This window comes from Salmo salar, chromosome ssa09 (assembly GCF_905237065.1).
Source record: "Salmo salar chromosome ssa09, Ssal_v3.1, whole genome shotgun sequence".
Taxonomy (NCBI): Eukaryota; Metazoa; Chordata; class Actinopteri; order Salmoniformes; family Salmonidae; genus Salmo; species Salmo salar.
The window spans coordinates 135093717-135117426 of record NC_059450.1 but is presented as its reverse complement, the minus strand read 5'-3'; the positions used below and the strand labels follow the sequence as shown (position 1 = coordinate 135117426).

At 42.1% G+C, this 23710-nt stretch overlaps 1 protein-coding gene across 8 annotated transcripts in view; it reads left to right on the top strand.

Annotated features, from left to right (window-relative positions):
* LOC106612967 (kin of IRRE-like protein 3) overlaps positions 1-22074 on the top strand; it is a 220656-nt gene extending 198582 nt beyond the window's left edge. Inside the window, exons 7-17 of one of the 8 annotated variants that reach the window (XM_014214718.2) lie at positions 1368-1516; positions 1684-1811; positions 2425-2551; positions 7799-7899; positions 8840-9050; positions 11071-11178; positions 11493-11576; positions 13341-13456; positions 14144-14230; positions 16656-16728; positions 16831-22074. In XM_014214718.2, coding sequence (XP_014070193.1) covers positions 1368-1516; positions 1684-1811; positions 2425-2551; positions 7799-7899; positions 8840-9050; positions 11071-11178; positions 11493-11576; positions 13341-13456; positions 14144-14230; positions 16656-16728; positions 16831-17126 — 1480 coding nt within the window. In that variant the 3' untranslated portion in view covers positions 17127-22074. Of the gene's footprint in view, positions 1-1367; positions 1517-1683; positions 1812-2424; positions 2552-7798; positions 7900-8839; positions 9051-11070; positions 11179-11492; positions 11577-13340; positions 13457-14143; positions 14231-16655 lie in introns of all 8 variants that reach the window. The other 7 variants (XM_014214712.2, XM_014214711.2, XM_014214710.2 and 4 more) reach the window with 7 other exon arrangements.
* The last annotated feature ends 1636 nt before the right edge of the window (positions 22075-23710 follow it).

Genomic DNA, 23710 nt, shown 5'->3' with positions numbered 1-23710 from the left:
GATAGAAGCCCATCTCCTACTGTAAATAACCTACACACTGTGTGTGTGTGTGTGTGTAGCCAGCCAGCCAGCCAGGTAGAAAAATGGCAGAAAAATAAAAGACGGACATTAGAGTATTTTTCAATACACCAAAACGCATAGTAAGAACCCTAGTAGCCTAATATCTCAAAGACTAGTTGATAAAATGTTCATAAGAAAGAAATTAAATTCTAATGGAAATGTTTCACAATGATGTCATTAGGCAGAACAGGCAACAGATGGCACACAGACAGCAGAGTTGGGGACAGATATGCAGGGACAGACTGGCAGAGACAGGGAGTCTCAGGTAAGTTTGTTGAGTCTTTGTTTGGCAACATTATGAAAGGTTCTCAATTTTTTTGACTTGTAAAATAGGAACATAATTGGAAAATGCCAAGGATACCCCCACTCTCAACTTAAACTGGTGACTGAACTAAGATTTGTTAAAGGCAATGGTATTGCTGTTGTGATTAGTTGTGTAGTTTTGGGTACCGGTAGTTAGGAGTACGGCAAACACCTTATTTCTTTGGTTCCTCAATATACATTTACCATATTACAATGTAGGCTATGTGTTACAGCACTACTTTTGGTGTCCCCCTCAGGAATTGCTCTTGAGAAAATTTCATGTAATTGTCCCCTCCAAAGTTGATATCACATTTTCGCCCCTGGTACAGTACCGGTCAGCTGGCATCATCAGGGGGGACTCTACCGTACAGTACCGGTCAGCTGGCATCGTCAGGGGGGACTCTACCGTACAGTACAAGTCAGCTGGCATCATCAGGAGGGACTCTACGTATTTGTCATTTTGTGATTAGTTTGTCTAAGCCACTCTGCGCTCTGTTCTGCTCCACTCGTCCTAATGAAGAACGTGCTGTCTGCTCCCCCAGTCACTGAGATGCTTGTGACGTCACAGCATGAATGGCTGCCACATAAACATGCTGAAGCCAGCAGATAACCTGCACAGGAATTATTTATTCAGAGAACAATGTGACATTGACAGGGAGGGAGAGAAACTGTCTTAATGTTTTATCCCACCCTCTTCTCCCCTCATCCTCCCATCCTTCAGACAAATGCCATCCTCCTTCGCTGATGACCGGAACTGAAACGTTATAAATCAGAAGCAATCCATTCTTCATACTGGTCTGGTGCTAGTTCAAATGGTCTTTCTACCTCAGGTATTCTGTGTCCTCAGCAGAGTATTTCCTGACCACCATTAACCAGGCGACCATAGGTCAATATTAAGGTCAAAGCAAGTTGCAAATAACAGTTTCTTATCAGATCACCCCTCTCATGCAAGGTCTCCTCTCTCTCGCTCTCTCTCTCTCTCTGTGTATTTCCCTTTACTACAGGTGGGCCAAAGGAGGCAACGTGATCAAGGAGGTCTCTGGGGACACTTATGAGGTCATTGTGGACCACTCCTTCTTCACTGAGCCGGTCTCCTGTGAGGTCACCAACCCTCTGGGCAGCACCAACATAAGCCGCAACGTCGACGTCTACTGTGAGTGCTACTAATGTGTTGCTCTTTCTGTGATGATGTCCAGCCAACGTTATGCATCCTATTTAGATTATAGACATTCTGTATCTGACCGTTAATAGAGTATTCTGTTGTGGTGCTGGTGGTGTATTGATTAGATGCTGACTGGGTGGCTCTCTGTGTTCTGGCAGTTGGTCCACGCATGGCTGCAGAGCCCCAGTCCTTACAGGTGGATCTAGGGTCTGATGCTGTGTTCAACTGTGCCTGGACGGGAAACCCCTCCCTCACAATCGTCTGGATGAAGAGGGGCTCTGGAGTGGTATGTATTCCCATATTCAATGTCTTTCATCATTTATTGTATATGTTTTGACTAGGTGCAATACACTATAGATTGGAACAATCAGGTTAGCCAATACTTTCAATGTCATTTAATTTATAGTGATATATTTTCCACAACCACCCTCATATCATGCTGGCCACAACAGTAACTTCATTAACTATTCTATTTGAAAACCTAAAATATCTAACACTATAGGTAATTCAGGATTCATGTGACCAAGCAGTGCCCTTTGAGCTTAAATCAGTTTTTTTCAAAGTCTCATTAATCAAAAAATCCAGAGGCAGCTAGCGGTTCGGGCTCGTTAGTGCCCCTGCTCCCTGAATACTGACTGGAGATGTGTTGAGGTGAGCATAGGGGCATGCAATTGATCTGCCAGTCAGGCTCATTCCTCAACTCCGTATACGTCAACCATCAGAGCCTGGAGATCAAAACCGCCCCTCTCTCATATGAGCCTGGTCCCAAATTGGATTTTAATAATAGAAGAGAGGTGGCCTTTAAGTCGTTAAGAGGAGCACGGGCTGCTATGTGCTACCTCAAATGTGAAGGTGACCTCTTGCTGCTAATTCAGTGACCCTTAACCTCTGTGTGGCAGGTACTAAGCAATGAGAACATCCTGACACTCAAGGCTGTGAGGCAGGAAGATGCTGGGAAATATGTGTGCCGTGCCGTGGTCCCGCGAGTCGGCGCCGGGGAGAAGGAGGTTTCTCTCACCGTCAACGGTAAGTGTCAAGCAGGTCAGGAATGTTTTGGAAGGTTTGGGGGTCACATCTGCTAAGAAGAAAGTCATTTGTCACTGGTTTACACACAAAAACACATCTTTACCCCAAGGACTCTCCAACAATACAGTGAAAGGAGAAAGTTTGCTATTGGGCCTCAGAGTGTCCAGGTCTTTAAGCTCTGAATAAATCTTTGTGGTGAGGCCGTCTCTCAATGTATTTACAATAGAAGAAGGGTTCAAATTCAACTCTGCAGACATGTCTGCTACAGTGTAGTAGACTACAGCAGAGAGATTCACAGCATTATTGAAACTGCAAGCGTAGTAACAGATGCGATAAAATTAATTTCCTTTACACTTTATTTTCCATTATGTTTCATCAGTCCTTATTAAAAAAGACACAGGGATGGATGGATAAATATAGCTAGCACATCCAGGATGTAGCCTTATGTTCCTTAAGACAGGAAATGTGCTTAATGCAGATTAGATTCTGAAGGAGTTGAGGAGAGGGAGGTTGGCATTTTCAGGCAGTGACTGACTAATGAATGTCGGGGAATGGAATGGTGGGAGACCCGGCAACTCTCAGACAAATGACTTCATTAACACCGCTTGGTATTCACAGAGTGCGCATTAGCGTTGCAGCAGCCTTCAGTGGCAGAATTGACACGTTCTTTATTAAAGGACTTTTTCTCACCACGTCCGTTTGCATGGGGTGATAGATAGAAGAAAGGAGGTTGAGATGAATGTTTAGCTGAGGTATTGTCCTCAACAATATATTGGATATCTTGAATGCAAACGTACAATGTCTGTCGTTAGCGGCGTTGTTGCTAGATTGGGACTGAATATACATCAAGTACCAAACATTACTTATTTTCAAACTTGTACAGTAGCTGTGCATAAAAGAGAATGGCATGCAAATGTCTCCTTCGGCATTGGATTGCAACCGCTAGTGTGTGCTGTGAGACCCTTTCCTATCCATCGCCTAGTTCTGTTCAAGATCAGAGCTCCACTAGTATGGAGCAAAGTCATTCCTAATTAACATCTTAACAGTTTTGTTTCATCCCAGCATCCTTTTTACTGTCTGAACTAGTAAACAAAATCTCTGTTCAGGTTTATTTTCCATTTCATGTGTTCTTTCTTTTATGTACAACTATCTATGGGAATTGCATTACCGTAAATTCCGGACTATAAGCCGCAACTTTTTTCCCAGGCTTTGAACCTCGCGGCTTAAACAATGACGCGAGGTTCAAAGATTATTGGATTTTTCCCGCTTTCAATTTTTTTTCTCCAAAAAAACACATTCTGTGACGTGCTCAGTTTTTTGGCGGCATGAAGCTTTCATTTGACCAATGAAATTTGCGAACGGGTTAAGGTCAAACAACTTTTTTGTTTACTGTTTAGATTAAATCGAGCGCTCTCAAACTTCCCATCATTCTGATTACGGTAGTAATTTTGTCACCCTCATCATGGCAAAGACACGGAGAAATGCATATGATGCAGCTTTCAAGTTGAAGGCGATTGATCTGGCTGTTGGAAAAGGAAATACAGCTGCTGCACGGGAGCTTGGTCTTAATGAGTCGATGATAAGACGTTGGAAACAGCAGCGTGAGGAATTGACTCAGTGCAAAAAGAGAACTAAAGCTTACTGCAAATGTTTTATTTTTGTTACAAGCCGTGTTTCGTTAAAGCCTATTTATTTTTGTTACAAGCCGTGTTTCGTTAAAGCCTGTGTAAAGTTAATTTGTTTCAATGTACCGGTAGGCACCTGCGGTTTATAGACATGTGCGGCTTATTTATGTTCAAAATAAAAACATTTTTTAAATTCAGTGGGTGCGCTTAATAGTCCGGAAATTACGGTACTTCTGTATACAACACTATATATGATAACAGAACTCATAGGACACTCATCGTGAAAAATAACGAAGCGGAAAACGTTTACTTGGTCTCTATAGACTTCAGTCAAGTGTTACCCACTTCTTTATCGGTCTTTGACTTCTCTTTTATTTTGTTATGTTCTCCTGTTCTTCTGCCTCTTTTGCCTCATGGCCTGAATCTGTCTCAGACATTAAAAAGCCACATCATTTTTTAACTTTTGAATAATTTAAATCCACGCTTTCTGAAAACCACAGAAGGGGTCCTCAGACAAAATGTTCACATTTCTACCCTACCAAGTCCTCTTAGTGAATCCGATTGTCAAGCCGACAAAGTACAAACAGAGTCTTTGAAGTTGCAGCACGTGGAAAGGACTCTCCGACGGTTTGCTGCTTGATTGTTTTAAGTTGTCGTCTTTATGGCAGATGAAGCTTCATCCTCCTCACCCTCATCAACCTGCAGTCTTTGACATCCAATAGGATCCATTTGGCTCTGACAGTCAGAGAAAGTCATGAATGATGACCGTGCATTTTGGGAGACTGCCTTGATCATGTGTCAGAAAGACTGAGGAATACTCAAGAGTATATGCTCAGTGTGGTGGAGTGTGTGTGTATGTGTTTGATGTTTTGCTATTTGCTTCCCGTCGCTTATGCCTGGATAATTTTACCCAAACAATTAAAATCCATGTGTTTAGAATTTGTCAATATGTTCTTTCCTCCATTGCATGTCAACGACTCCCACTGTGCAGCAACACAGACAAGAGAATCCTCTCCTTCCCTGGGGACTGGTGTAATTTAATTATAATCAAACAGCTAGCAGGGGAGGCAGTTTATGTTGAAGTCACTAATGGATACATATCGCTCACCCTAGTTTAACATCCTCACACAGTCAGTCTGAGCTTCAATATTTGTTTGAGTGAAGTTATGGTGTTGTGCTTGTTCTTTTGATCGTATGTTCAATGCATCCTGATACATTGTACGCACACAGGGGAAAAAAAAATAGTAGGTATATGTGTGAATATATGCATGAGATTGGTAGCGTGCATGTGTTTCTGTCTCTATCAAAGAACATATATATCATATATATTATATTTGAATGAGTGTTGGTTCGTAGAGGTATGAGTCCGTCCATATTTCCACGTGTGTATGTCTTGGTGTCTGTCTGTCTGTCTGTCTGTCTGTCTGTCTGTCTGTCTGTCTGTCTGTCTGTCTGTCTGTCTGTCTGTCTGTCTGTCTGTCAGCAGAGAGATTGTCTGATCAGATGTCAGGCAGCCCAGGGAGAGGGAGCACATTAACACATTAATGGAGAAAGTGGCCCGATGAGCCTTTTAGTCTCCCACAGGGCATCTTGTTGTTGAAGTTTTTTTTCCTTCTCCCAGATATAGTCTTTATATGCTCAATAAATTAGCATTTAATTCCTTCTCCAAGTGCCAAGACAGACATTTAAAAAAACAGATCAAATGAATAATTCAGTAGAGAAATGCCATTCAAATAGATGTGACAGAGTAACACAGTAACACAGCTCTGAGGTGCTTTGAAATGAGCTGTTGCAAGGAAGCACAAAATGACATCTTTTCAAAGCTCAGACTATACTTCCAACTCTGGAAGTGGAAATGCAAGGCCTGGTCTCGACAAGGTGATGAACAAACGATAACAAAGATTCAGATTGTGAGGCGGCACACTCCATAGCCTCCCCGCCTCTCTAAACAAACGTCTCATACCGTATCGACTGTGTCCACTGACAGTTGGAGTAGTGTAGTTGTGCTACTCACACCATCCACCAACTCCCTCTCTCTCTGATCACACTGTCTGTGCATGCATGCACGCATGCGCGCACACACACACACACACACACACACACACACACACACACACACACACACACACACACACACACACACACACACACACACACACACCTCCCTATCCTCTGGAGGAGCCACCACACCCCAGTTGTCTGAAGCAGGGAGATAAAACCATCTAATTATATTCCTCATTTGCAGCCCTGATCCACAGAGCAGATTCTCCTGAGTCACCAGCGCTCGCCTTGTTCAACCCGGGAGGAATAGATCTGAGTGTGTTTACCACAGGAACCCATTCCAGCCACACACACTCCCACGCACACACATTCTTATGCATGCAACCACACTGACAAATCCGCACAGGTCCACACAGACCGGACCCCCCATGCCAGTCCACCATAGGCTACTAAGACAGTGGTGTTGGGGCATAGTGCTCAATGCAGTGCTGTTAGTTTGCAGCAATCATTCCACAGCGGCAGCAAACTAGCTCCCAGTCTCCTGCATGCAGTAGCATACCAAGACACCATCTGCCAGAATCTCATTAAAATGCTAATTTATTTTAATAGGAAACAGGTAATAAACTGCAATTATGTATCGGCAGAGAGAACGGAAACGGGTTGGAGGGAAGTTGGTAGGAAGCTCACCTTCTTACTAATGAAGTTGTTTCCCCACTACACTATACTTAAACCTCTTAAATCACTAGAAATTGTTTTTTCAATGTTTTTAATGGCTGTTTAAGATGATAGACTGCTTCCTCTGTTGTCGTGAGGGAGGACTGGAGGTTATCCGATTGATGGCATCGCTGCGGGTCAAAGTGCAAGACTCTGGAGAGCTAAATTGATGTGCAGAGACACAGGGAGGAGTGGAATCTCTCCGCAATGACATTTCTCCCATCATGATTACGCCCATATAAATGCCTCTCCACTCGCCACCATGACCCTTATCTTAGTGGGAGAAATCAAGGGCACCATAAATCAACTTTTCAGAATGAAGGCTGGGCCCACATGGATGCCCTTCATACAGCCCTGACATGCCCTTGGTGATATTGTGGAGGTTAGATGAGATGTTCCTATCAAACCACAATTCAATCCTCAGTGCCGGAAGTCCAAAATTGGCGTTTACTGCCGGCATTCCGAGTCGGTTGGAAATTGGAAGTAGGGTTTTCTGTGAGAAAGAAAGCTGTTCGGGGTATACCGCTTAACTGACTGCGGCACAACTTGATTGAATCAGTATTACATGGCATTTTTTAACCATTATTTAACTAGGCAAGTCAGTTGAGAACAAATTCTTATTTACAATGATGGCCTACCCCAGCCAAATCCTAACCAGGATGACGCTGGGCCAATTGTGCGCCACACTATGGGACTCCCAATAATGGCATGTTGTGATACAGCCTGGAATTGAACCAGGGTCTGTAGTGACACCTCTAGCCCTGAAATGCAGTGCCTTAGACTGCTGTGCCCCTCAGGACCATGAACCCAAAGGAATCTGTAAGTGGTTGATTTTGGTAATGTGTGGGTTTGTGATTGGCCTTCATGGTACAGTGTTGATATGTTCTCCTTTGTGCCCTCTCCACAGGCCCACCCACCATCTCCAGTACCCAGACACATCAGGCTCTCCACGGGGAGAAGGGAGAGATCAAGTGCTTCATCCGGAGCACTCCACCTCCAGACCGCATTGTGAGTATCACCAACACCACTTCCTTCAAAATGTATCTCTTCTACTTATCTCTACTGGCCACAGCATTGCATGGTATATGGGTTGCATTATGGCCATGGTGCCCTGACAGCGTGCCTCTTGCGTTATTAGCATTTGATTACACCATCTAAGAACACATGCAATACAAGTGACAAGTTGTATTCATACAACAATAAACGGTTAGAATACTATTATACTCATTAAACTGATATCTTTCTCAAAACAAATCAAATTCAAATCAAATTTTATTGGTCACATACACATGATTGGCAGATGCTATTGCGGGTGTAGCGATAAGCACAAGCATTTCACTACACCCGCAATAACATCTGCTAATCACGTGTATGTGACCAATAAAATTTAATTTGAATTTGATTTGAGAAAGATAGCAGTTTAATGAATATAACAGTATTCTAACCATTTATTGTTGTATGAATAAGAAGGCATGAAGCATGGCAAGCTTAGACCCTTAATTTCTCATTTAATGCATGCTGATGCTCTGTTAGCACAGATCCCATTAAGATTTATGGCCCTTAGATAAACAGCTTACTCTCAGAGCCCTCTCTTGTTCCATTAACTGTGTGTGTGTGCATGTGTGTGTGTGCGCGTGTGACATGTGAGTTTACATGTGAGTGTGTATGTTTTTGCATAATTGCAATATACTAATTAGTGTTTTGTGTATTGAGGATGGCCATCAATTTGCTGCATAATTAATATGATGTTGATTTGATGGGAGGGTCTAAAGAGGCATATTTATCCAGGATAAATGTGAAAGTAATTTTGCTTTCATGCTTATGAATATGATTTAACAACCAGAATAGTGCTTGCAATTTATCCTCTTTGTTTGCAATCAATTGTTGTCAATTAGAACAGTACAGGGAAGTCCTCCCCCCTCATGTTTAACTTGTGATTCCCTTACAGGCCTGGTCATGGAAGGAGACAGTGCTGGAGTCAGGGACGTCTGGCCGTTACACAGTGGAGACGGTCAGCACTGAGGAAGGGGTCATCTCTACTCTGACCATGAGTAACATCGTCCCTGCAGACTTCCAGACCATCTACAACTGCACAGCCTGGAACAGCTTTGGTTCTGACACGGAGATCATCCGCCTCAAGGAACAAGGTGGGAGCCAAGGTTCGACAGGTTCCACCTCTACTTTAACACTGTGATGGCCGTGGTTTTAGTGTAGTGTAGAGACAAATAGAGTAGTGATATGTTGTGTGTGTGTGTAGTGTGTGTGTGTGTGTGTGTGTGTGTGTGTGTGTGTGTGTGTGTGTGTAAACGAACATGAGAGTATGAACGTCAATGGATTTGATGGGTTTACAACTGTTCAACCAACCATTATCACAAATCACAATGAAACCTGCATGCACTATTCAGTGTTTAGGCGTTGACAACACCCATCTCGTTTGTGTGGGACATTTTTGTTGTGTCTGGTTTATCAGCACTTCACATTATTTCGCTTTAGGACAATAGGATGACCCAGACTGTTGAAATTATCTAGTTAAGATAAGGTACAAGTGCGGTTAGTAAAAGCCTTTAATTGTCTGGCTGGGTTTCATAGCTGGATGTGTTGCTCTGTCTTTTCAATGGTGAAGATTTGTTTGTATTCACTCTCCATAAATGATCATGTATTGCTGGCTTATTTGACAGGGACATTGATTAATGAAGGCATTAAATAGACGTTAATGCTGGGGTTAAGCCACTCTGTTCTGTTGCATTTGTATAAAGTGCAGGGAGGTAATTCATGTAGGTGGGTTGGAATCAGGCCACTCATAGATACTTTAAATGGATTCTTCAAGATGTTTGCATTGAAGCCCTTTATCTACTGTACTTACCCAGAGTCAGATGAACTCGTACATACCATTTTAATGTCTCTGTCCAGTATGATGCTAACAATGCTAACTACTGTAGCGTCAGCGAAATGACTGAACGTCTACAGGAGCATGCTAGCTGTTCCCATAGATTTCCAGTCATTGCGTTAATGCCAATTTAGTAATTGCGCTACTTCCTTCAAACTGCATGCAGAGACAAAGATGATATCCACAAGTTAATCTGACTCTGGGGAACAAGATAAAGGGCTTCATTGCCAAAATCTCAAAGTATCCCTTAAAGGATTAGGCTGATTCAACAAACAGCCCTGTTGCTATTTAACAACTCAATAAAAAAAACACTCAGCCACTTCTGTAAATGAGGATGAATTAAATGTGAATGGAAGGAATCAGCACTGTAATAATAAATACACCATATATACAAAAGTATGTGGACACCCTTTCAAAACTGTGGATTTGGCTTAATTAACTGGTTTCCATGGCTGAGCAGCCACCCACAAGCCTAAGATTACCATGCACAATGCCAAGCGTCGGCTGGAGTGGTGTAAAGCTCACCGCCATTGGACTCTGGAGCAGTGGAAACGCGTTCTCTGGAGTGAATCCCGCCTCACCATCTGGCAGTTCGACGGACAAATCTTGGTTTGGAATAATGGTCTGGAGCTGTTTTTCATGATCCGGGCTAGGCCCCTTACTTCCAGTGAAGGGAAATCTTAACGCTACAGCATGTGCTTCCAACTTTGTGGCAACAGTTTACAGAATGCCCTTTCCTGTTTCAGCATGATAAAGCCCCCATGCACAAAGCGAGGTCCATAAAGAAATGGATTGTCGAGATCGGTGTGGAAGAACTTGACTGGCCTGCACAGAGCCCTGACCTAAACTCCATCGAACACCTTTGAGATGAATTGGAATGCCGCATGCGAGCCAGACCTAATCGCTCAAGATCAGTGCCTGACCTCACTATGCTCTTGTGGCTGAATGGAAGCAAATCCCCGCAGAAATGTTCCAATATCTAGTGAAAAGCAGCAAAAGGGGGACCAACTCCATATTAATCCCCATGATTTTGGAATGAGATGTTTGATGAGCGGGTGTCCACATACTTTTGGTCATGTAGTGTATGTTAAAATGTATATATATATATATATTTCTTATGTTAGCCACCAAAACATTTGGGGAAATATTTATGATTAATATGTTATGGAGATGTGTGTATTTGTAAAACTAAGTAATGTCTTTATTATTTTACAATGGAATTGTTTGAACTTTGGTCCTCATTTTACATGTTTGTATTTATGTATACTTTATATGTGTTTTGTCATCCACAGAGTCTCTCCCGGTGGCGGTCATCATCGGGGTGGCAGTCGGGGCCTTAGTAGCTTTCATCGTCCTCATGGGAACCATCGGAGCTTTCTGTTGTACCCGCTCTCAGAGAAGTACGTATCACTGTACCTGTGTCACCCAATGCATGCCAAAGCTTAATGAGGCATGGTCCTCAGGAAGAGATAGACAGGGTGTGAGGGCTCATGTCTCATAATTGAGCAGTATAACTTACCACACTATTAATTGCTGGCTACAGTTACTTCCATCCTTTCTCATATTCAAATCAAAACTCCATCCCTAACAGTGCCTCAGGTTAGAAACAGTCAGCCATTGCGCTTTGCTAAAATTGTGTTGCTGCGTGCGAGGGACCTTTTACCTGTGTGGGACCTTTTACTTGCGTTCAGCATGTTGTTGTTGTATACCACAGAGGAAGCGCACCTGGTTATGCCCTCACTACCCGTCTCCATCTGTGCTCACCAGAGAGAGCTTGCAAGCAAAATTAAGACAGAAAGTAAGACTTTGTTATACGACAGTATGAACTGCACATCTGAAACTGGCCTGATGGTGGCTCATTTAGGACAATGCTTACAGTTGAAGTCAGAAGTTTACATACACCTTAGCCAAATTTGCCAAATCAGTTTTTCACAATTCCTGACATTTAATCCTATTTTCAAATTCCCTGTATTAGGTCAGTTGGGATCAACACTTTATTTTAAGAATGTGAAAATGTCAGAATAATAGTAGAGAGAATTTTTTATTTCAGCTTTTATTTCTTTCATCACATTCCCAGTGGGTCAGAAGTTTACATGATACCAAATACTAATTGAGTGTATAGTCTTTAAATTGTTTAACTTGGGTCAAACGTTTCAGGTAGCCTTCCACAAGCTTCCAACAATAAGTTGGGTGAATTTTGGCCCATTCCTCCTGACAGAGCTGGTGTAACTGAGTCAGGTTTGTAGGATCCTTGCTCGCACACGCCTTTTCAGTTGGATTTTCTGTAAGATTGAGGTCAGGGCTTTGTGATGGCCACTCCAATACCTTGACTTTGTTGTCCTTTTGCCACAACTTGGGAAATATGCTTGGGGTCATTGTCCATTTGGAAGACCAATTTGCGACCAAGCTTGAACTTCCTGTCTGATGTCTTGAGATGTTGCTTCTTTTTTGCCATCTTTTTTGTGAAGTGCACCAGTCCCTTCTGCAGCAAAGCACCCCCACAACATGATGCTGCCACCCCCAAGCTTCACGGTTGGGATGGTGTTCTTCGGCTTGCAAGCTTCCCCCTTTTTCCCGCAAACATAACGATGGTCATTATGGCCAAACAGTTCTACTTTTGTTTCATCAGACCAGAGGACATTTCTCCAAAAAGTATGATCTTTGTCCCCATGTGCAGTTGCGAACCGTAGTCTGGCTTTTTTTATGGCGGTTTTGGAGCAGTGGTTTCTTCCTTGCTGAGTGGCCTTTCAGGTTATGTTTATATAGGACTCGTACATTAATCCCTAGGAGACAGAACGCGTCTCCTTCCTGAGCGGTATGACGGCTGCGTGGTCCCATGGTGTTTGTAGAGATGAATGTGGTACCTTCAGGCATTTGGAAAATGCTCCCAAGGATGAACCAGACTGAACCAGAATTTCTTTCTGAGTTCTTGGCTGATTTATTTTGATTTTCCCATGATGTCAAGCAAAGAGGCACTGAGTTTGAAGGTAGGCCTTGAAATACATCCACAGGTACACCTCGAATTGACTCAAATGATGTCAATTAGCCTATCAGAAGCTTCTAAAGCCATGCCATCATTTTCTGGAATTTTCCAAGCTGTTTAAAGGCACAGTCAACTTAGTGTATGTTAACTTCTGACCCACTGGAATTGTGATACAGTGAATTATAAGTTAAATAATCTGTCTGTAAACAATTGTTGGAAAATTTCTTGTGTCATGCACAAAGTAGATGTCCAAAGTAGACTTGCCAAAACTAGAGTTTGTTCACCAGAAATTTGTGGAGTGGTTGAAAAAATTGTTTTAATGACACCAACCTAAGTGTATGTAAACTTCCGATTTCAACTGTTATGTACTGTACGCAGAAAACAATCTGATCTTAACAACAAAACAAAATAAACTGCATATCTTGCTCTGTATTGATGGGGAAAGTGACTCTTGTCTCAAAAGCCATGTCAAGGGAATTTGAAGTCCAGTGTATTGAAGATATTGGGGGAAGTGCAATGTCTTTGTGAATATTGTGTGTCTTAGCATCTTGAGCTGTAATTTACTGTTGTTTCCATCAGATCTAAAAGGGGTGGTGTCGGCCAAGAACGACATCCGAGTAGAGATTGTTCACAAAGACCACAACGCGGCCCGGGAAAACGAGGAGCACACCGCCATGAAGCAACTGATGGTGAGTGTGAGTGTCCTGCCACCATTTTCACCTGTACCCAATGTAAAAACAACAGAAAACTCTATCCCTTCCAGCCCTCTTCATACTCACAGATAATGAATGCTAATTATCTCTAGGATAGGATTAAAAGCACTGTTCTAGGGCACAAAAGCAACCTGCTGAATAATGGAACAGGACTGAGGTGTGTAGATGTATACACTGTGATCAAGGCACTGTGTTGGCCTATATTTAGAGAACAGGCCCACGTTCTTTCTCCCAGTGAGAGAAAATGCCGCTGTAAGGCGTAGCTATTGAGATGTTGAAACTCGGATGGGGTCGCAGGCAGTTTTAATTATGCCCTCTCTATGCCTATTAAAAAACCCTGCCTCATTTTTGGGAATTACATAAGAACTTTGAAATGGCAAAGGGGCAGGACTATGGTTTTAGCAAGGGGCCTTTGATAATATTATGCTCTGTATCACTTCACGGGAGTTCATGTGTCTGCATGTGATACCTTATATATCGGCATTTCTCTAATGAGATTCATGGATACATTATTTATAGTTACTTGCCCCGACTGAAGTCGAAATGTTATTAGAGAATTTTTCAGAAGGGAAATTCCTGTATTCTGACTGTTTTGATAACGTCAAAGAGACCAAAGAAGCTGCGAGCTCAACACTTCTTTTCATATTTCCGTGCCTTGCCTATGTGCAGGTAGAACGTGGGGAGTTCCAGCAGGAGTCAGTGCTGAAGCAGCTAGAGGTGCTGCAAGAGGATGAGAAAGAGTACCAGAATATCAAGGTAGGTCCAGGAGTATGGAGGATGGAGGGAGGACAGAAGGAGATAGAGGTAGAGAAGGAGAAAGAGGGGAGGATGCAGGAAAGTGGGATCAGACTGATCTTCAACTCAGGACCTTTTTTCCAACCACCTTGGCTTTGGAGAGGATAAGACCAGGAGTCAAATGTATCCAATTAAGGTTTAATTTGATTAATTAGGTGGTCAACAAAGGTGGTGTACAGTATATGGAATCAGGATGCGTCTGGCTCTGGAGGTTAAAAGTGGAGGAGCCATGCTGTAGAATGCAGAACACACTGACACTACCAGCTACCAATGACTTAGAAAGCAAACCATACTAAAAGTACAAAGTACGTACTGTATGTGTATGGCAAAATTACGTTTGTAAACTTCACCAGATAGAGAATCATGTGATGCATTATAATATTCATTAGTCACACTTCGGCAAAGCAGAATCAGTGTTACACTTTTGTAATGAGAGTTCACCATTTCTGCAATCAAATCACTTAAAAAGTGGAAACAAATTTCCAGAGCCATTATATTCAACCAAAACCAATAATGTATCATTCAGTGTGATGATTGCCTCCCTCATATTTTCACTGTAATGAAAGAGCTCTTAATGTGACAAAAATTAAGAGGAAGGTTAGTGTGCTAGAATTTCAGTATGCTCAATCAACAATACTTGTTATGCCAGAGAAGCCCCATTACTGCTGCTTTAGATACAGTTTGGAGGACTTGGTGAGTCTGTGCCTCGGAAGGGAGATGCTTTTAATTTGCCAACACTCTGACAAAAGATATATTACTGTAAGTTAATAGCACTATAACAAACTCAATATCCAGCGCACTATACCTGTCTGGACTTACTGCACAAGCTATGAATATTAAACAATGATCCCTCTGTATAATATAAAGGTGGATATCCTGTACTTTTCTATGTTCATAATGAGGAGAGCAGTAAGCCTATGAATAGAAAGGGATTCCCGCACTGCTTTTGTTCCAGATACTTCTCAGATATGACACCAATTCTTGTTATTTCAACATAAACACTCTCACTTGGAGTGGTATATAAGGCAGTTGAGGATGCTATAGTTAAAACAGACAGGCAAAGAGTCAGTATGGGATGTTTTAACAAGAGGCCCCCTGGATCTCAGATATGCAAATTCCTCAATTAGACAAGCACTGTGCTAACAGCACCATTACCTCACTATTTATGCAGAGTTTAGCACATCTACAGTGTGGGAGATATGGCATTATACTTCTAAAGAAATAAATATTGAAATAAAAACCTCCAAACAAGACGCACAGATAATATCATTAGACTATGGAACAAGCAACTCACTATGAACGATGGCCAATTCAAACTCAGCACACAGAACGCCAAAGCCAATCAGGAGCTGAAAACAAAATTGTGGTCAGGTTTATTTATGCCATTGTACATATGATTGTTTCCCCAGTACCCGAGAGTATTCATCTGGTGTTCTGTCTGTATACCTGTTTCCATTGGACTTGGCTCTTTTGATCCACACTGATGAGTCTGTGTATGGGAGGAGATCACTGTGGACCAGACACCAGATAAGGGAACACAAAGTCTGATAATGACGAGGATTCTTTTAGGTTGTCATAGTTGTGTCATTTGCCCATGATTAGAATGGCTCCTCTGGGATCCAGTATTGTTCTCGTTGGGCTTGACATTTACGTTCATTCTCACAGCCTTGTCCCGGCTGCTTCTTAGCAACAGTATTGTCAAGGCAGGAGCCAGGAGCTGTGTGACAACCTCAACCTCTGCACTGCAGCAATGGCGGCATTGTGCTCATTGGTCTTGACATTCATGTTCATTCTCACAGCCTTGTCACACCTGATTCTTAGCAACAGCAATCACCGAGGCAAGAGCCAGGATCTGTGACAACAGCAACCTCGGCATGGCAGCCATGGCTCCACACAAGTCATTTATTTTGCACATATCAAATTCAAGACTATGTTTTCACAAACAATTTTGGGCCCAATTAAAACTGGGGAATTAGTGACTGTGAATCATCTGTGAATCATCAAGGCTTGTTAATTAGCAAGTAACATGATTGTAGAGGTTTATGCAGAAGAAGACTAAATCATAATTTTAAGCTTTAGCTATAAAAAAATCCTTATTTATTTGCCAATTTGAATGGTACTTAAAACCAGTTTGACCTTGACACTGGTTAAGCTTTGAGAAGAATAAACACATACAAATAATGGGATGACTTAATTTTCTATGTTTCCCCCCAGAGATGTTCTGCTTTACAGACATTTTCCTTACTAAGAAAAGTAGTTTTTGTCCTCTATTGTGCATTGCCAACAAGGCATACCTAGTCGGGTCATTTTTCAAACTTGACAATGATAAAACTAATTAAAATGCTCTCCCCTCCTCTTCTCTCCTCTCCCATATTGCCTCTTTAAGGACCCCACCAACGGATACTACAGTGTCAACACCTTCAAGGAGCACCACTCCACCCCCACCATCACCCTGAAAGGTAACCAGACTACAGAGATGCGGAATCCCACCGCTGCCACCACCGGGGGCAAGCAGCGGGTACCCACGGGCATGTCCTTCACCAACATCTACTCCACCCTAGGTGCCGGGCCAAACCGTCTGTACGACTACAGCCAGCGCTTCGTGCTGGGCATGGGCAGCAGCTCCATCGAGCTGTGCGAGAGGGAGTTCCAGAGAGGATCACTCAGCGACTCCAGTTCCTTCATCGACACGCAGTGTGACAGCAGCGTCAGCAGCTACAGCAAGCAGGATGGCTACGTGCAATTCGACAAGGACAGCAAGGCCTCCGCCTCCTCCTCATCCCACTACTCCCAGTCCTCCTCCCAGAACTCAGACCTCACACGGCCCCTCCAGAAGCGCATGCAGACCCACGTCTGACCTGACCGTCAGAGAAGGCCTGCCTGTCTTGGGGCATCCAGCCATGGGTTGGGACTATGGGAAACACAGCTTCCTGAGACAGAGAAGGGACCTACGTTTCAAAGCACATGATGTGTTTGTGGGAAGCCTTGAAATAGGTGGCTTTAACTCACATTGAACTTGTTCAGACTTCTCTGTGTTCCAACCAGTGGATCAAGAAGCCTTGCATTCTCCCCACGTCTCATCCTAAGCTCATCAGAAACCACCTCCTGTTGCCCAGTTTTCCACTAACCCATAAACATACAGTAGCTGCGCCATAGAGAGGTATTTTGCCAACATGGACACAACTCAAGTGTGGAGGTGGTTGCTGCACTGATTTCAGTGGAAATAGGATCCCATATAAGACAGCAAAATAACCAAACACTGAGGCTGGGGGCTAGGAGTCTTGGTCTACAGCAAGTTCTCTTTCAAACAAAGTGAGACCACTCTCTTATGGGTGGCAAAAGTAACCCATCACTTGGTACGTGTAAGCCAATATTCTGCTGCTCTCTTGTTGTTCTAAGCACAACTGTGAATGTGTATTAATGGTCAAAGCTTTTCTTCTTTCTTATCCCCTCTCTCCCCCCAGCATCCGCTCACACACATTACATGTTAAGCTTGGCTGATTCAACTTCATCCCGTGTGTGGGTGGAGTAAAACTCTCCAAATTTGCCCAGACTTGCCAAACAATTAACCGACGCCAGACTTTTCCCCGGGCTCCCAGCTCTCAGAACTCTGTAGATAAGGAGGCCCGTGATCTCAACCGGAAAGTCTGGGTCGTCGTTTCACAGTTTGCCACTCTGAGATAAAGGAATAATATCAGTGTACATTATGCATCTTTATTCAGCATTCTTTATTTTTATTTGGCTGTTTGAGTTAACTTGTTTTGAGGTCTCGGAATAGAGTTTTTACCCTTTTTTATGTCTTGCCTTGAGTGGGACTATTTGAAATGCCCAGAGATATTTCAGGAGATAAACTTTTGCATTCAGAAGCTGAACGGGATATGTTCTAATTTAAAGAAGGGGATTGGTTACTCAGTCAACCTGTTGGCACCATGCCAGCTCAAATGGAGGAGAGCATAGCTGCCTGACTATAATGTGTGCCCTACCCATGTAATGTGAAGTCTTTCATACTATATGCTTTAGATCATCAGCCATGTCCACAGGATAGGATGCTGCCTGCGGAACCAAATGTAAACACTGTGTACTGTAACAGAGCTTCTCATCATCATGTGGCTTTCCCAATACCATGTTAACACTGGAGCTCAGTCAATCCAGACTGTATACCTACTGTGATCTAGCTGCTCATCGATGGAAATGGATAGGAATATATTATGTACATTTTTATTTTTATTTCCTGTATTTTGTTCATTTGGCTGCTGTGAGACTACTGTATATACGCTGACTGTTTTAAGTGAGCGTATTGTTCATGCCAGATATGGAATTTCACTTTTTTCACCATTATCATTCTTGTCATTTTAGTCGAGAGATGAGGGAAAGACAAAAACAAACAACATCACTGATAAATACAAACTGGACTTGTAGGGTAGATCCACAATGCCTCGTCTCTGCTAGCTAGCCTGCTGTGGAAGGTGACATGGTCACATGAAACACAGGGCATGTCACGTACAGGACAAGTACTTTAACACCAGACAATACCAACCACGATAATGTTAATCCAGTACAGCACACTATATTGGATGAGTTAATCAATGTGGTTGTGTTGGTGATAATGACTAAAATATACAGTACATCATTTTGCCACCACACTACATATCACCACACACCATACAGTCAGGCCTGCGCTACCATACAGTACAAGACTTATGAGTCCTCCATTGTAGAGGTCTTAAGTAGGGTGGGGAAGAATTACAGTAATTCTCAAGGGCAGTTCTTGGAGTGTCAGTTAGTTACAGTATATTACTTGTCTGCAATTCAACCTCGCAATTATACAGTATCATAGGTTACATCATCAGTTAGCCTTCAAAAGCCTTTAAAAGATGTTTGCCTGTGGGTGGCTTCTAGTTCTGGACAGACAGGCCCTGCTTTCTAACATCAGTTTGATTATTATTAGATATAGCATCAGAGAAGGTTAAAATGTAGCCTAATGCCAGGAAAACAACATGCTCCAGTTTAACGGCAATACAGTAGACACCGAGTTGTAATGATGATGTAATTTCCTGTTTTTCAAATCTAAAACAGTCCTCTCGTATCTCATTATTTTGCATGACTCTTCTTCTGCAGGAATACTTGGCCAATGGAATAGATAAATGTACTAACTAGTCCTTCACTTTTGTTGTCTTGCTGAAAATTGACAATCCTTTCTAAGAGTTAGACTGTACCTTCGACCAATGAGAAAGTTGTTGCTGTAAGCATTTTACATATGATTATATTCAAGGCATTTCAATGGGCTTTTCTACATGAGTGGTGGTGGTTTGACTCTAATTTTACAAATGGATTGGTGCCCATTGTACGGCTTAAACACAAAAAGGTCTGTGTCAATGCTGATAATTCAGCTTGGCTCTTAGAACACTGTATATAAATCTCCAATTCTCTCTGTATATAATTTTGCAGTTACTTATTTTCTCAGTCAGTTTTCAGTATATTAGGGCAAAACAAATCCCTATACCATCAATATTGTACAGACAGACAATCAATTTTCCGTTCCTTTTTTTTCTCTCAGCATTCATTGACATCTCCAACCAAGCTTGTCTTTGCAAACATGTTGTTTGTGTGAGCAGTTTTTAATCTCTTTGTGGCAGTCTCTCTCACACAGTCACACGGTCAAAGCTGTTTGGCCCTTGGGTGTGGCACGGGAACTGTTCATGGGGTGAGATGGGAGCTAGAATGTCCCTAGAGAAAAGAGACTCTCTTCCACTTGCTTCCCTTCCCAGATTCAGCCCTGTCTTACTGATGGGTTAGAATAGTACCAACTAACTGGAGCCGTAGTGCATCAACTCCAGACACACAACGTTCGTGAGGTTTTCTAACATCTGTCTTTGTGTGACCAGCAAACTGGATGGATTAATAAATTAAATGCTATTCTACCAACCCCCCACCGTCAACTTGCTACCGTGGGAGTCTGTATACAGTATCACCTGTGCCATGCTCATCACATATACTGCTGTGGGAATCAAAGCCCATGTGGGTACACATACACCAGTCTGCATGTTTGACCTGAGGAGGGGTGTTTGTTTGGCACCAGCTGGTGCTGTTTGCCATGTTTTAGAAATATGCCTTGGCCAAACAGATGAATAAATATGCCCACAATGATAACACAGGGTTGCTGCCCTTCCCTGATAAAACACAACATCCATTTCCAGGGTCACCGAGCCAGGGAGGTAAATCCTCCATTTTTCAGTGGTGTTGAAGACCACTGTTTGGTCCACATTTTCCCCATCCCACAAGGCTGTTTCTGGGGTAGAGGGGAGAGGGGGGCGCTACAGTAGTCTCAGATTGGTGGATAGTTCTCTTTGTAATGATTTCTGTGACATGTGGCTATATTGCATCAGTGACTTGTGCCCCACAGAACATTTTGCTTGGTCTGAGTTAAATAGTAGAAAAAAATGTATGAAGAAATATATCATGCCAAACACTGACACTGTCATAATGTAGCTCTGCCTGAAAATGGTGGTTTACAGACACTAGTATATGCTACAACGTCCTCCATTTTCTTTTCTACCAATCAATATCTTGATAGTCTGCTACAAAAAGATATTGACATGGAAGTTTTAAAAGTCAATATAAATAGTGAATCCTCAACGTATATACTGTAATTTAAAGAGAAAGTGAACATTGTACTGGCTAAACCACTATTTTCACGCAGTGGCCCTCTGTATTTAAAACAAATTTTAAAAAAGATGAAAAAATGTATTTTACCCGTACTGGTCTGTGAATCTATGATGCTTTTGCTCTGTATATTTGGGGGAAAAAATTATAATAATTGTCTGAACGTGTCTTGATTTCACCTTCAAGAGTGCTTGTTTGTTTGTCATTGAGAGAAGCGTGAGTGTTTATCTATGAGTCAGATGTGTGAGTGCCAGGGTTGGGTAGGTTACTTTCTAAATGTAATATTTTACAGTTACTAGTTACCTGTCCAAAATTGTAATCAGTAACATAACTTTTGGATTGCCCAAACTCAGTAACGTAATCTGATTACATACAGTTGCTTTTAGATTACCTTCTGCTTAAGAGGCATTAGAAGAAGTCAACAGTGTATGTTACCAATTGAACGACATCTACTGCAGGATAATCAATGTTAAAGTTTACAAAGCTGGCCAAATATGGATGTTAAATTTGACTATATGGTTTGGTTATGTAGGCTTCCTCTAACCCATCGTTTTCTAATACATATAATAATACGATTCAATTATATCTTTAAATTAAAAAACAAAGTCTATTAGAATTCCAGTAATTACAATAAATGTTATATCCCTTGATCTTCAAGAATAGGACTTGGAAATATGGAAGTATAGATTAGCCAATTTGTTTTACCTCAGCATAACCCCAAAACTAAGGATTAGCCAGCCCTACTGATTGATGGGCTGATTGATTCGAGTTTAAAAAGAAATGCTACGCTCATGGAATGGCATGCTTTGAGCACTACTGAAAAGTGCTATTTACATGGGAAAAAAGAATGCCATATATATGCTGCATTTCCTATAGGCCTATTGTTAAACTTTTTGTTGGGGACATGTTGATATCTTGATAATATGCAGCTGTTTAAAGGGCAAATCCACAGATGAAACAATAACAAAACGGAGGCTCTGTTTTAGTAAATAGCTGAGGGATGGGCCTGGAGAAACGTAACCCCTCTCAGGTCATAGAACAGAGCTATGGATGCAAGGACTGACCATCCATGATATCAAAATGATTGTTTTAACCATGTTATGAGGCTATACAGTGTGTTTACATTTACAAAGTTTACAAACATTGGAGAAAAACAAGTTTATATTTTGGGTTATCGTGGAATGTGACAGTTGAACTAAGCTCATGAGGCATTTATAAGTTATATTCTTCAAGAATCAATGGATAAACAGTACCAGTTAAAAGTTTGCATACACCTACTCATTCAAGGATGTTTCTTTATTTTTACTATTTTCTACATAATAGAATAATAGTGATGACATAAACTATGAAATAACACATATGGAATAATGTAGTAAACAAAAAACGTGTTAAACAAATCAAAACATATTTTATATTAGAGATTCTTCAAAGTAGCCACCCTTTGCATTGATGACAGCTTTGCACATTCTTGGCATTCTCTCAACCAGCTTCATGAGGTTAAAAGTTAATTTGTGTAATTTCTTTCCTTCTTAATGCGTTCGAGCCTATCAGTTGTGTTGTGACAAGGTAGGGGTGGTATACAGAAGATAGCTCTATTTGGTAAAAGACCAAGTCCATATTATGGCAAGAACAGCTCAAATAAGAAAAGAGAAATGACAGTCCATCATTACTTTAAGACATGAAGGTCAGTCAATCTGGAAAATGTGTTGTCACAAAAACCACCAAGCGCTATGATGAAACTGGCTCTCATGAGGACCGCCACGGGAAAGGAAGACCGAGAGTTACCTCTGGTGCAGAGGATAAGTTCATTAGAGTTACCAACCTCAGAAATTGCAGCCCAAATAAATGCTTCACAGAGTTAAAGTATCAGACACATCTCAACATCAACTGTTCAGAGGAGACTGCGTGAATCAGGCCTTCATGGTCGAATTTCTGCAAAGAAACGACTACTAAAGGACACTAATAATAAGAAGAGACTTGTTTGGACCAAGAAACACAAGCAATGGACATTAGACCGGTGGAAATCATTCCTTTGGACTGATGATTCCAAATGTGAGATTTTTGGGTTCAACGGCCGTGTCTTTGTGAGATGAAGAGTAGGTAAGCAAATGATCTCTGCATGTGTGGTTCCCACCATGAAGCCTGGAGTAGGAAGTGTGATGGTGTGGGGGTGTTCTGCTGGTTACACTGTCAGTGATTTATTTAGAATTCAAGGCACACTTGAATTCTAAATTCAAGTGTGCCTTGAATTCACACATTCTGCAGTGATAAGCCATCCCATCTGGTTTGCTCTTAGTGGGACTATCATTTGTTTTTCAACAGGACAATGACCCAACACATCTCCAGGCTGTGTAAGGGCTATCTGACCAAGAAGGAGAGTGATGGAGTGTTGCATCAGATGACCTGGCCTCCGCATTCACTCGACCTCAACCCATTTGAAATGGTTTGGGATGTGTTGGACCGCAGAGTGAAGGAAAAGCAGCCAACAAGTGCTCAGCAGTACTGAAACTCCTTCAGTACTGTTGGAAAAGCATTCCAGGAGAAGTTGGTTGAGAGAATGCCAAGAGTGTGCAAGGCTGTCAGCAAGGCAAAGGGTGGCTACTTTAAAGAATATAGAATATTGTCACGTCCACTAGCGCTCCTCCTCTCTGTTGCTCATTGTCGCCAGTTTACTCATTATTACGCACACCTGTCACCATAGTTATGCACACCTGCGCCTCATGAGACTCACCTGGACTCTATGACCTTCCTGATTACCTCCCCTATATCTGTCACTCC